The sequence below is a fragment of the Pan paniscus genome, chromosome 7 (assembly GCF_029289425.2).
Source record: "Pan paniscus chromosome 7, NHGRI_mPanPan1-v2.0_pri, whole genome shotgun sequence".
Classification (NCBI taxonomy): domain Eukaryota; kingdom Metazoa; phylum Chordata; class Mammalia; order Primates; family Hominidae; genus Pan; species Pan paniscus.
In genome coordinates this window covers 142,522,815-142,535,857 of record NC_073256.2, presented here as the reverse complement: position 1 = coordinate 142,535,857, position 13,043 = coordinate 142,522,815, and the positions used below count along the sequence as shown (strand labels likewise).

General features: G+C 39.8%; 1 protein-coding gene across 7 annotated transcripts in view; it reads right to left on the bottom strand.

The window, feature by feature from the left end:
* NSMCE2 (NSE2 (MMS21) homolog, SMC5-SMC6 complex SUMO ligase) overlaps positions 1-13,043 on the bottom strand; it is a 274,220-nt gene that overhangs the window by 253,232 nt on the left and 7,945 nt on the right. For 3 of the 7 annotated variants that reach the window (XM_034966578.3, XM_014345998.3, XM_003820460.6), the window contains 2 exons: positions 10,687-10,782; positions 10,346-10,516 (listed from right to left, as the gene is read on the bottom strand). In XM_034966578.3, the coding sequence (XP_034822469.1) occupies positions 10,346-10,502 (157 nt within the window). In that variant the 5' untranslated portion in view covers positions 10,503-10,516; positions 10,687-10,782. Of the gene's footprint in view, positions 1-10,345; positions 10,517-10,686; positions 10,820-13,043 lie in introns of all 7 variants that reach the window. The other 4 variants (XM_008973918.5, XM_063606893.1, XM_014345997.3 and 1 more) reach the window with 2 other exon arrangements.

The following is a 13,043-nucleotide window of genomic DNA, read 5'->3' as shown; positions in this document are numbered from 1 at the left end:
GGCTCACTGCAACCTCCACCCACCTGGTTCAAGCAATTCTCCTGCCTCAGCCTCCCAAGTAGCTGGGATTACAGACATCTGCCACCATGCCTGGCTAATTTTTGTATTTTTAGCAGAGATGGGGTTTCACTGTGTTGGCCAGGGTGGTCTTGAACTCCTGACTTCAGGTGATCTGTGTGACTCGGCCTTCCAAAGTGCTGGGATTACAGGCGTGAGCCACTAAGCCCGGCCTGAAAGCCACTGAGCCCGGCCTGAAAGATTTAATAGAAACATCTTTCACATATTTCCAAGACATAAATCAATGTACATGGAATCTCACTGGTGGAGAAAAAGGATGACTCTGAAGCTCCTCCAATATATAGGCTTTGTTACTTTTAAAGCCCTTTCCCAAACCTGTCTACCAAATGCAAATTTGCTTCAATGTCAGATATGCCCAGGGGTGTGCTGGTAACTGCTTCATAACCAGCTCTCCAGTTGTTGGGGAGGGTCTAATTTGTGACATTTGCCCATTTCCATGGGTGGAGTCAATATTCCTACCGTGGCTTCTACAATCCAACACCCAAATTTCTTAGTTACTTGGTTGACTGACTGGTTCACTCAAAAAGCATTTAAAGAGAACCTAAAATGTACAAAGTCCACTGCCAAGCTCTGAGAGTTGGAGCATGAGGATGGCTGTACGGGAATCCTAATCTCAAGGACATACAGTCCAGTGAGGGAAATACGACACACAAAGAAACATAAACTATAAGGGAAACACGAGGAATGCTATCAACTCTGAAAATAAGGAAAAGCCTTAACTGCCAGCAAAAAGAGCAATAAAGGTCCAAGTATTATTTACCTAAAGAACCCTTAGTATTGCCTATGTTTTCTACTTCAAATTTCAAAAATTCTCTAAGTAGATTTTTTTAACCAGTGACTATGTATGTATATGTATGTGTATATGTATGTATGTATGCATACATTAGTGTGTGTATCAGAGTTTCTCAGCCTCAGCACTAATGACAGCTTAGGCTGCACAGTTCTTTGCTGTGCAGGGGCTGTCCCATTCACTGAAGGCTGTTTAGCAGCATCTGAACACCTAGAGGCCAGGGCACACATGCTCCCCGCATCCCCGAGTTGTGACAGCCAGAAATGTCTCCAGACACTGCCAAATGAACCCTGGAGGGCAAAATCACCCACTGCTGTATATACATATGTACGTATGTATGTATACATGGATATGGATGGGGTATAGGCATGGAGTGCATATATAATCCATGAACATGGGTGTGGGTATATATGAATAAATGAGTTAGACAATCAGAGGAAATTTTTATAGTAATTTTCCTGTTAGGTTTTAAACATATTCTTTCATTTATTGAGTGCTTACTGTGTATCATGTACCTATAGGCAATAGCAGCGGGTAGGGGTATCTGATAAAAACCCCTGCTGTCACAGAGCGTACATTCAGGGCAGACACAGACAATAAATAACATTAATAAAGCAATTATACAGTATGTTAGAAAGTGAGGTAGTGGTAAGTATTAAACAGTCGAGAGAAAAATAAAGCAGAGAAGGGGGTAAGAGATTCTGAAAGGAGTGGGATGAAGGACATGCTGCAATTCTAAATTTCAAGGGCCTAGACATACCGGGCAAAATATTTATGTTCAGATTTTCAGAAGATCATGTGCTTATAGGTAACTTCTTGAGAATACAATCTAAAAACAAGTCTAAATCTAATTAGATTTAATCTTAATAACTGGGAATTTACTTCTTTTGGTTCACAACCAAAGGGAGAAGAATCCTATCAAATTCATAAAAGTAGTTGTCACACTACTTCTCTCTACCCTCTACCCAATCCTAGAACCTGCTAAACCTCACTCATTCTGAAAAGCTCCCAGTCCCTGAACAACCAATGGGCAAAAGCATTCATGAGAGATTACCTAACCACTAAGGTCCCTTTCAGAATCAAGATGATATTAACAGATCATCTATGTGAACATGGTGGATCCTGCTGATGAGAAAGGAGAGGATGACGGGGGAAATGAATTATGAATTTCATTCTGGTAAATCTTTCTGCACACCTAAACTGGTGTTGAAAGGTTGGTTTACACTTTATTGTGTTCAGGTTCTAATCCACATCATTGTGAAAATTTTCCTTATGATTCTTTTTATTAGTACACTTTAATCTCCTCCCCCAGAAATGTATTTCTCATAAGTTGTTCTTTTTACCCATTTAACTATATATTTTTATTTATTTATTTTTTAGAGACAGGGTCTTGCTCTGTTGCTCAGGTTCAAGTGTAGCGGTATAATCATATCTTGCTGTAGCCTTGAACTCCTGGGCTCCTCCTGCCTCAGCCTCTGGAGTAGCTAGGACTACAGGTGCATGCCACCACACCTGACTCATTTTAAAAATGTTTGTAGAGACAAGGTTTCACTATGTTGTGCAGAGTGGTCTCAAACTCTTGGCCTCAAGAGATCCTTCTGCCTTGGCCTCCCAAAGCACTGGGATTACAGGTGTGAGCCACCACAACAGTTCTTTGCTTAACTATAAAGTCTACAATGGTAACACTAAAATGAATGAATAAACACAGTCCTAGGAAACACAAAGATATCAGCAAGAAAGAACTGAGTTTTTGAAAGTTGGATTTTTCATATTCTGTACGTATTGACTCACCCCCCCTTATTTTCTGTTAATATATAAATATTCACTTTTAAATTTATTTTTAATTGACTACAATTAAATATATTTATGGTATACATTTTGTTTTGAAATATGTAAACACTGTGGAATGGCTATATCAAGCTAGTTAACAATACCTCACATACTTAAATCAGTTATTGGTAGTGAAAACACTTAAAATGTACTCTCTTAGCAATTTTCAAGTATATAATAGTTATTAACTATAGTCACCATATTGTACGATAGATCTCTTGAACTCTTTCCTCCTAATGGTAATTTTGTATCCTTTGACCAACATTTCCCCAATCCTCCCACCCTTCCCTTCCCCAGTCCCTTGGTAACCATCATTCTACTCTCTGTTTCTATGAGTTCAACTTCCTTAGATTCCACATACGAGTGAGATCAAGCACTATTTATCTTTCTGTGGCTGGCTTATTTTGCTTAGCAAAACATCTTCCAGATTCACCCACGTTGTTGCAAATGACAGTATTTCATTTTTTTTAAGACTGAATAATATTCCATTATGTATACACAACACAGTTTTCTTTATGCATTCATCCATTGATAGACACTCAGGTTTGCTTCTGTATCTTGGCTATTGTGAATAATGCTGCAGTGAATATGAGAAGGCAGATATCTCTTTGACATACATCCTTTGGATACATACCCATTACTGGGATTGCTAGATCATATGGTAGTTCTATTTTTAATTTTTAAAGGAACCTCCATACTGTTTTCCATAATGACTGTACTGATTTACATTTGCACCAACAATACACAAGGGTTTCCCTTTTCTCTACATCCTGGTGTAGGCATTGCCTTTTACTTTTAGTACTATATACAGCATAATTAAGTATATATGTTTAATAATCTTCACTAATTTAAGTTATAATGCTATTTTGCTTGTATAGTTGGCTCCAGTTATAAAAGCTGTATAAGAATACAAACATTGGCTTCTTAGGGTTATTGTTATTTTTATTATCATTGTGGCCACCACTCACCACTAGAAACCACCTACTTCTAGTTACTCCTTCTATTCAATAATTATGAAATAAAAGACAGGAACAAGGTCAAAAAGAAATCTCCCCAACTCAACTAGACTCCTAATAACAAAAAGCAGTGCTCTAATGGAGAAATATATCACAACACAGTGAAAAATCCAGAATGTAAGTCTTTCTAAAAAATCAAGCCCTGAAAATATCAGGTCAGTTGTATTGACATATCAAATAATCAAGTAATTTTCAAACCATTTTTTTTTCTTTGAGACACGGTCTCACTCTACTGCCTAGGTTGCAGTGCAGTGGCGTGATCTTGGCTCGCTGCAACCTCTGCCTCCTAGGTTCAAGCAATTCTTGTGCCTTAGCCTCCCAAGTAGCTGGGATTATAGGCACGCACCACCACACCCAGCTAATTTTTGTATTTTTGGTAGAGATGGGGTTTCACCATGTTGGCCAGGCTGATCTGGAACTCCTGACCTCAAGTGATCTGCCCGCCTCGGCCTCCCAAAGTGCTGGGATTACAGGCGTGAGCAACCGCAACCAGCCTCAAAACATTTTGAACATGAAAGGTTTAAGCAAAATGCTTATCCCTTTTTCATAAAATAAGGTGATGGGTGATAGGGTTATGGATGATCACAATTTTCTGGGAGTTTTTTTTCACCCATACTTACCAAATTTCTAGATTTAAGAATGTCTTATTCAGGAACAAAACTAGAATCTTACCCCCAAAACACCCGGATTTAAAACTATTTTCTCAAGGAAATGCTTAACATTTGCAAATGTAAAAGGTCAGTTATTCACGAGGGCAGTAAATGTCCCTGACCATGTAATTTTTCACTGTGCTGGTTGCTTTTTACTCATCATGAACTCCGAAGTAACTGCCACACAGTGAAAACTTTGTTTTTTGGCTGCGTGGGGACTAAGGTAAGACAAAAGGAACTAGATCTAAAAAGGTAATGATTCTTAGCCAGAACACAAGTTGTGGATGTATGAAAGAACAGACTATCATTCAATCAATTTGATGTATCACTTCCATGAGTCAGGACTGTAACCAGCTGCAAAGAAGAGCAAACATGAGAGCTGTTGCTTAGCCAAACAGGGGTTTCTTTTACTGCCATTACAAGAACTGAAAGTAGACAGTCTAGGGTCAGTACAAAGGCCCTGAAAGGTCCCAGCTCCTTCCCCCATGAACATACATGACCTCCATGAGAGGATGTTTCAGAAAAAGCATGCAACCTCATTTGGGTATTTAAAAAAAAAAATCAGATAACATTATCCTCAAGAAAAAAACAACCAAAATTATCTCAGCAAAACGTCGCTAAATGTCATTTGACTGCACAGGCCATGATGCTGGCACAATACATTTTTTATGAAGTGTAATGGTGAAGGGCAGAAACTATGAAGTCAGACTGCTTATAATCAAATCCCTACTCAAACATTTACTAACTTTGTGACCTTAAAAAATGCATGTAACTTCACTAAGCCTCAATTTTTCTCATGTGTAAAGTGGGGACAGCAACAGTCCCTACTGCACAGGATTACTGTTAGGATCAAATGAAATAGCACATGTAAAAAGAGCACCAGTTAAGTATGTAACAAATTCATCATCATCACCATACTTTAGCATAGCTCAATACCCAATTAACTGCCTGACCACAGTAACTGTAATCTTTCTGCCCTATAGCTCCAAAATCACAGAAAGAAAAGCAATATATAGAGAAAACTTTAATCCTTTACTTCTAAATGTTGCTATCAAATATTTAGCAAGAATCTGGTAAAAGTTTTAATCCTCATGCACATACATTTTTGTAGAATTGCAGAGCATTAACCAAACCTCTGAAGCCCATTCACAGACTTGCCCTGGCAGAGAGGCATGAGAAGAGATGACACATCTTTGAAAACTACAAAGATGTAAACTACATGCCACTGCACTATAGCCTGGGACAGAGCAAGACTCCATCTCAAAAAAAAAAAAAAAAAAAAGAATGTCCTTGATAAAACAGTACAATACAGAACAATTCACAGACAAACTATGGTTATTCAGGTTTGGGTATCTGAAAGACATTTTCTCAAAAATGAAGAAAGTGAGCCTGTGCAACTGTAATTTCAAAGACAACAACTAACAGCATTTGTTGCTAATGGTAAAATGAAAGTTTTTTGTTGTTGTTGTTGTTTTGAGACAGAATTTTGCTATTTCACTCAGGCTGGAGTGCAGTGGCGTGATCTCGGCTCACTGCAACCTCCGCCCCCAGGGTTCAAGCGATTCTCCTGCCTCAGCCTCCCGAGTAGCCGGGATTATAGGTGCCCGCCACCACGCTCAGGTAATTTTTGTATTTTTAGTAGAGACAGGTTTTCGTCATGTTGGCCAGCTGGTCTCCAACTCCTGAACTCAGGTGATCTACCAGCCTCGGCTTCCTAAAGTGCTAGGATTACAAGTGTGAGCCATAGCACGCGGCCAAAATGAAAGTTGTTTGTTTTTTTTTTGAGATGGAGTCTTGCTCTGTCGCCCAGGCTGGAGTGCAGTGGCGTGATCTCTGCTCACTGCAACCTCCGCCTCCCAGGTTCAAGCTATTCTCCTGCCTCAGCCTCCTGAGTCCCGAGTAGCTCGGATTACAGGTGCGCACCACCACGCCCGGTTAATTTTTGTATTTTTAGTAGAGATGGGGTTTCACCATGTTGGTCAGGCTGGTCTCAAACTCCTGACCTCGTGATCCACCTGCCTCGGCCTCCCAAAGTGCTGGGATTACAGACATGAGCCACCACACTCAGCCCAAAATGAAAGTTTTAAAGAAAAAATTAGAACTTTGAAAAATTTGTGTTCACCATTATAAATTTGAGAGCGTATGACTTTTCTGATAAGATCAGTGGTGATATTAGTTATTTGCAGCTTTATAACATCTTTTCTGTTTTCTCATTGTTTTAGTATTTTAATATGTGTTTGTCTTCCCACTAAGATGGTAAACTCTATGAAGGGAAGAACTACTTAATACTTGTTTATGTCCTCTTTAAAACCTAGAGCTGAATTATATGCAGAATAGTCACTGGGTTAGTTTATGTTGACTACTTTGTTATTTTGACTCCTGGTATTAGTTAAAATGTGTGTGTGTGTGTGTGTGTGTGTATGCACACACACACACGTATTCATATACATATTGAGTTCATAAGAAGTCCAGGCTCCTGGTGACTCTGTGTCTGTCTAAGTTGTTTAGTTCACTTTTTTTCCCATATAACTTGCTCAAAATTTTTCTTAAATTAACTTTTTTTGGTAAATGCAAAATCAAGTATTTGCTGTAAAATTAATGCGAATATTAAAAAATAAATACATCTTTCTTTTAAAAATTACTTAATGACAACCTGCGGCACTAAAGCAGGTGTTGACAAACTAAGGCCTGTGAGCCAAATCCGGCCCACTGCCCATTTTTGTAAATAAAGTTTTATAAGACCACAGCCATGCCCATTCATTTACGTACCATCTATGGTGGGTTTTGCACTACAACAGCGGGTTGTGACAGAAACCACATGGCCTACAGAGTTGAAAATATTTGTTATCTGGCCCTTTATAGAAAAACTTTGCCAACTTTGGCTTTAGAGCATGAACCTTTCAAAAAATGATGTTTATAATTCTTCTTAAATTGCACATGTTGTATTTTACAACAAAATATACCTCTTATTTAAAACAAAACAAAACCAAGAGAAAAAAAAAAGAACTCTGTAGCTAAAACTCCCAGGAATCTTCAAAGAGAATCCTGAAAAAAACTGATACAATCTCCCAAGGGGTTATGTTCCAGTCTTCTCTCTTATGGTTTAAGATTTTATTATGACTTTTATCCAGGCCTATCTATCAAAGCTAAATTATGATCACCAAAAACATACTCAAAAACAGACTGGGCAGGGTTAAAACATTTGGAAGCCACCCACTAAAAAGATTATGAGTGACACCTGCTGTTAGCCGTAAATGAAGAACTGTATGGAGCTGGTCCACCTGCCATGAATGACTGAAAAACTAAAAAAAATATATGAAACAATAGCTGTGGGACAGTAGGACAAAGGCGGGACAGGACTGTAATTACTGCAATAAGGGAAAACTGGGAAAAGTCTTGCAATGGCCTCCTCCCTGCACAAGGGAGGAGGAATCCAAGGGAGTTTTTGAGACGGAGTCTCACTGTGTTCCCCAGGCTGGAGTACAGTGGCACAATCTCGGCTCACTGCAACCCCCTTCTCCCATGTTCAGGCAATTCTCCTGCCTCAGCCTCCCCAGTAGCTGGGACTACTGGCATCCTCCACCATGCCTAATTTTTGTTTTTTAGTAGAGACAGGGTTTCGTCAGGTTGGCCTGGAACTCCTGACCTCAGGAGATCCTCCTGCTTCGGCCTCCCAAAGTGTTGGGATTACAGGTAGGAGCCACCATGCTCGGCCTAGCACAGCAGTCTTGAAGGATTGAGGAGACAGAGACTTCAGTTCAGGGAGGCTGAGGCAGCCAGCAGGGTTTGCAAGAGAGGGAGGGAGCTATGCAGATAAAGAGCTCTAGGAATCTGCACTGGGGTCCCCTTGAGCCTGATGCTGAGTCCTAAGATGCTGAGGAACAAGTGCTGACAGCTATTAAGTGAACAACTCCCAGGTTCAGTCACGTAGGACCTAGGACCGGGAGACACTCAAATTCCATCCAGCCAGAGTAGAGCTATCGCACTGAACCCTCGGGGCAATCAAGAGAGACTCCAGAAGGGCCATGCTTTGTAACAAGGCTAAATTAGCCCTAACATAAAGGCTATACTAGACTTGACCTAACAAAGCTTAACGATAAGCCTAGAAAGGATCAGCCTAATCCACAATCACTTAGCTGCCCAACAAACAAACTCCAACACTATTTAAAAGAGGACAACAAGCTGGGCACGGAGGCTCATGCCTGTAATTCCAAGACTTTGGAAGGCCAAGGCAGACGGATTACCTGAGGTTGGGAGTTTGAGACCAGCCTGACCAACATGAAGAAACCCCGTCTCTACTAAAATTATAGAATTAGCTGGGCGTGGTGGCGCATGCCTGTAACCCCAGCTACTCTGAAGGCTGAGGCAGGAGAATCGCTTGAACCCGGGAGGCGGAGGTTGCAGTGAGCCGAGATCGCACCATTGCACTCCAGCCTGGGCAACAAGAGCAAAATTCCGGCTGAAAAAAAAAAAAAAGACAACAAAATCCAAACACTCAACAACATAATACACATAGAGATGACAGAATTAACATACAAGGATATTAAAATAGCTATTATAAACATGCTCCATATACTCAAGAATGTAGAGGAAAATATGGACACAATGAAGAAAGAAATGGAAGACTAAAAAAAAAGATTCTACTTAATTCTTTGTTATGTCTTCAACAATTAAAAATACAGTAACTGAAATTTTTAAATTCACTAAATGGAATTATCAGATTAGACACTGCAGTAGACAAGATGAATGAACTTAGCAATAGAAATTATTCAAATTGAAGCTAAAGAGTAAAAAGACTGGAAAAAATCTATCAAGTTCCACTGATTTATGGGACAATATCAACCCATCTAACATACATGAAATGTGAGTCACACAGAAGGAGAGGAGAGCGGAGGAATAAAAAAAATATATTTGAAGAAATAGTAGCAGAAATTTTTCCAAATTTGACTCAAAAAACTGTAAGCTGAAAGATCCATAAATCTCAAACAATATCAGTCAGGACAAAAAAAATCACACCAAGGCACATCACAAATTGCTCAAAACCTATGCCATTAAAAACAAAACAAAAGGATCATGCTGCTCCTCTGGCTCCATGTGTAAAATAAAATAAAAACGATTCTACTCCAAAGAAAGCAAATAACATCTTTTTTCTTTTTTTTTTTTGAGATGGAGTCTTGCTCTGTTGTCCAGACTGGAGTGCAGTGGCTCGGTCTCGACTCACTGCATCCTCCACCTCCCGGGTTCAAGCAATTCTCCTGTCTCAGCCTCCCGAGTAGCTGGAATTACAGGCACCTGCCACCACACCCAGCTAATTTTTTGTATTTTTAGTACAGACGGGGTTTCACCATGTTGGTTTTGTATTTTTAGTAGAGACGGGGTTTCACCATATTGGCCAGGCTGGTCTCAAACTCCTGACCTCGTGATCTGCCCGCCTCGGCCTCCCAAAGTGCTAGGATTACAGGGGTGAGCCACTGCACCTGGCCTGCAAATCACATCTTTCTAGATCTTCTTGATTGAACAAATGTAGGTAAAATTCATTAAAGTTGAACTTTTCTCATTTTTGTTAAGGCCTTCCTTTGCTGGTATCCCTAGCATAAGCTTTGTCTATCTACTGGTTAATCAAGTATGACCAAAGTATAAACTACTGGAAAATAACAATATCATAATAAATTTATATACCTTACAGTTCACAAATGTCAAATACTTTAGATTGTATGCTCCTTGGGGTCAGGATCTTCAAATCTTTGCCCATACATTTCTAGCGCAGTTTCTCATGGAACTTAACTGTCTGAACACACATGAATGAGTCAATCTTATTTCACCCTCGGTACCCTGCTGTGGTGTGTAGAATAAAATGAGACAACAGATGCCTAGAGGGGTTAAATCATTCCCCCAAGGATACTCAAAAGGCACCCCCAGATAAATACCACCACACAGTGTTACCTCAAAGTAGACACAAAAGAGGTTTTAATTTTACTTACTCTGACTTTCCACAAGATCCAAAGCAACACTAGAAGCTGTGTCCATACCAGAGTTGATACAGGCTTGGAAGTTTTTCAAGGAGGAGAGAGCAGACTCTACACCACTGAAGGAGATGAAACCAGTTGAACCTGAATTTGAACTGGAACGTCCTGGCATCTTGAAATTAGTACCTAAGTTTTCAAACAAAATGAAACAAGATTCGTAAGTCAGAATAATAACTGCACAGGAAAATATTAATAAAACTGCTGTAAACATTCATACAAATGTATCCAATATCTCATAAATGCCACACTATTCTGTATATCCTATAGAAAAGACACCAAATCATTGTGCCACTCACCTGGGCCACCAAACACAGCTGGACTCAATATATGGGGAAGGTAAGTGTCCTCAGTTTTTGGAGAGAGATTACCCTCTTCCAAAAGAGTGCTTGATTCTGTGAAGAAGTCAACAATAGCACAGTTCTTAAAAGCCTACAAGATAAATGGGTTAGAAAAAGTAGACCACTCATATGATGCAATTTTCCAAAGAGAAAAAAATACTAATAAAATAGTTTATTAGTAAACTATTTTGAAAACCTGTAATCGTTAAACTATCCAACATATATGCATACTGAATTCTGGAAACTGTAAAAAAAAAGAGAAAATCTATATTCCTGCCAGTTCCTCTGGCTTCTAACAGATTAATAGACTTGGTGAGATCCCAGAGTCAGTGAAAGCAGAATTTCTGTATAAACTTGTCTTCTGGCAGCACATCCACTATAACAGTTTCAGTTATTACCTTCATATTTAACACTTCCTAATCTATATCTTCAACCACAATTTGTTTCAGCTTAGTAAAGCAATGTAAAGCTGCCTACAAAAGGACATCTCTGCTTAATTCAGAAGCCATTTGAAACTCAATCCACTGAAACCAACTAGAAAAGTGGGGAGAATTCACAGTTTTAAAGGGATGGGAGGGCTATTAACAAGGCTCTATGGCAGCAGAAAAAGGGGTATTTTCATGGAATCAGATAGACATAACATGAAGACTGCTAAACATCTCTGAATCTCAGCTTTACCATCTTTAAAATGGAAAGGAATAATCATGTTATGGTATAGCATACAGTACACAATTAATTAGCATTAGAGCCTTCCCTTCTGCCCTTCCTAAGTGGGGAACTGTGTAGTATCTCTGGCATTTCCATCCTCATCATTGCTACCACCTTCATCTCACAGCTGAACTACTATTGTAGTTTCTCCATTATTAGTCCTTTTTAATTAGGTTCATTCCTTCATTTCACTCATAAGTATTGAGTATCTACCATGTCAATCATGAGACCCATTCAAAAATCCACAGGATATAAAAAGAGAAGGGCATAGAGACATGCAAGATGCACAGAGATGCATAAGATTTCTAATTTGAAGTGTTTGTTTACCTCAAACATCCACAGTACAACTCATTGTCAATTCAAATATTTAGTATCTTTTTCAGTGCCAGGCACTTCCTTTAGCATGAGAATACCACAGTTTTCAAGATGAGCACTCTTAAGACACTCTCCTTTTAAAGAATTATTTTGTTATTCTAATTTGATGAAAACCTATCATGAGCCAGGCACTATCCCAGGCACTAGAAATATTCAGCCTTTGGCCAGGCGCAATGGCTCACACCTGTAATCACAGCACTTTGGGAGGCTGAAGCAGGAGGGTCACCTGAGGTCAGGAGTTCAAGACCAGCATGGCCAACATGGCAAAACCCTGTCTCTACTAAAAATACAAAAATCAGCAGGGCATGGTAGTGGGCACCTGTAATCCCAGCTACTCGGGAAGCTGGGCAGGAGAATTGTTTGAACCTGGGAGGCGGAGGTTGCAGTGAGCCAAGATCATGCCACTGCACTCCAGCCCGGGCAACAGAGCAAGACGCAGTCTCAAAAAAATAAAAATAAAAAAATTCAGCCTCTACTCCCAGGGGCTCACCACTGAGTAGAAGAGACAGAGATAAAACATAAACCTGATAATTAAAGCAACATGGGAGTTACTGCAAAGCTGAGGCACAGATAAGAAAATGCTCAACTTTGCCTGACCGGATCAAAGAAGGGAACATAGAATTGAGTTTAAAGGATAAAAGACGAAGTTTAACAGATGGAAGGGTAATGGAGAAGGGCATTCAGGCAAAGGAAAAGGCAGGTAGGAATGAAGTGCACACATCATTGCAGAGTACATAAGACAATACTTGACTTTTCCTGATTCTATTATGCTCTTTTATGACTCCTCTCACTAGAAATTTCCAACACTTCCTCCTCTATCCTCACTCTCACTGAAAGATCTCATTTCCTAATTTCCTGAGGAAACAGAAGCAGTCAGAATAGAAATTTTGCAAGCTCCCACCGCTTACCTCTCCACCTATCAGCATCAGTTCTCATACACTCTGTTTCCCTCCTGTTAAAATGAATAAACTGTTGCTCCTAGATAAGGCCACCTCCACTCCAATTATCCACTAGATCTTATCCCTCCCTCCCTACTCTAAGACATTCTCCCAGCAATTCTCCCTGCTTTCCTGCATCATTAAATTTTCCCTCTCTACTGAATCATTCCCTTCAGCAAAGAAATACACCGTTACTTCTCCCATCTCAAAAACATCCTCCGACTTTACTCCCACTTACCCCTCTGGTTACCAGCCCCATTTCTCTACTCAGCCTTAGAGCAAAACTCGTCTGTA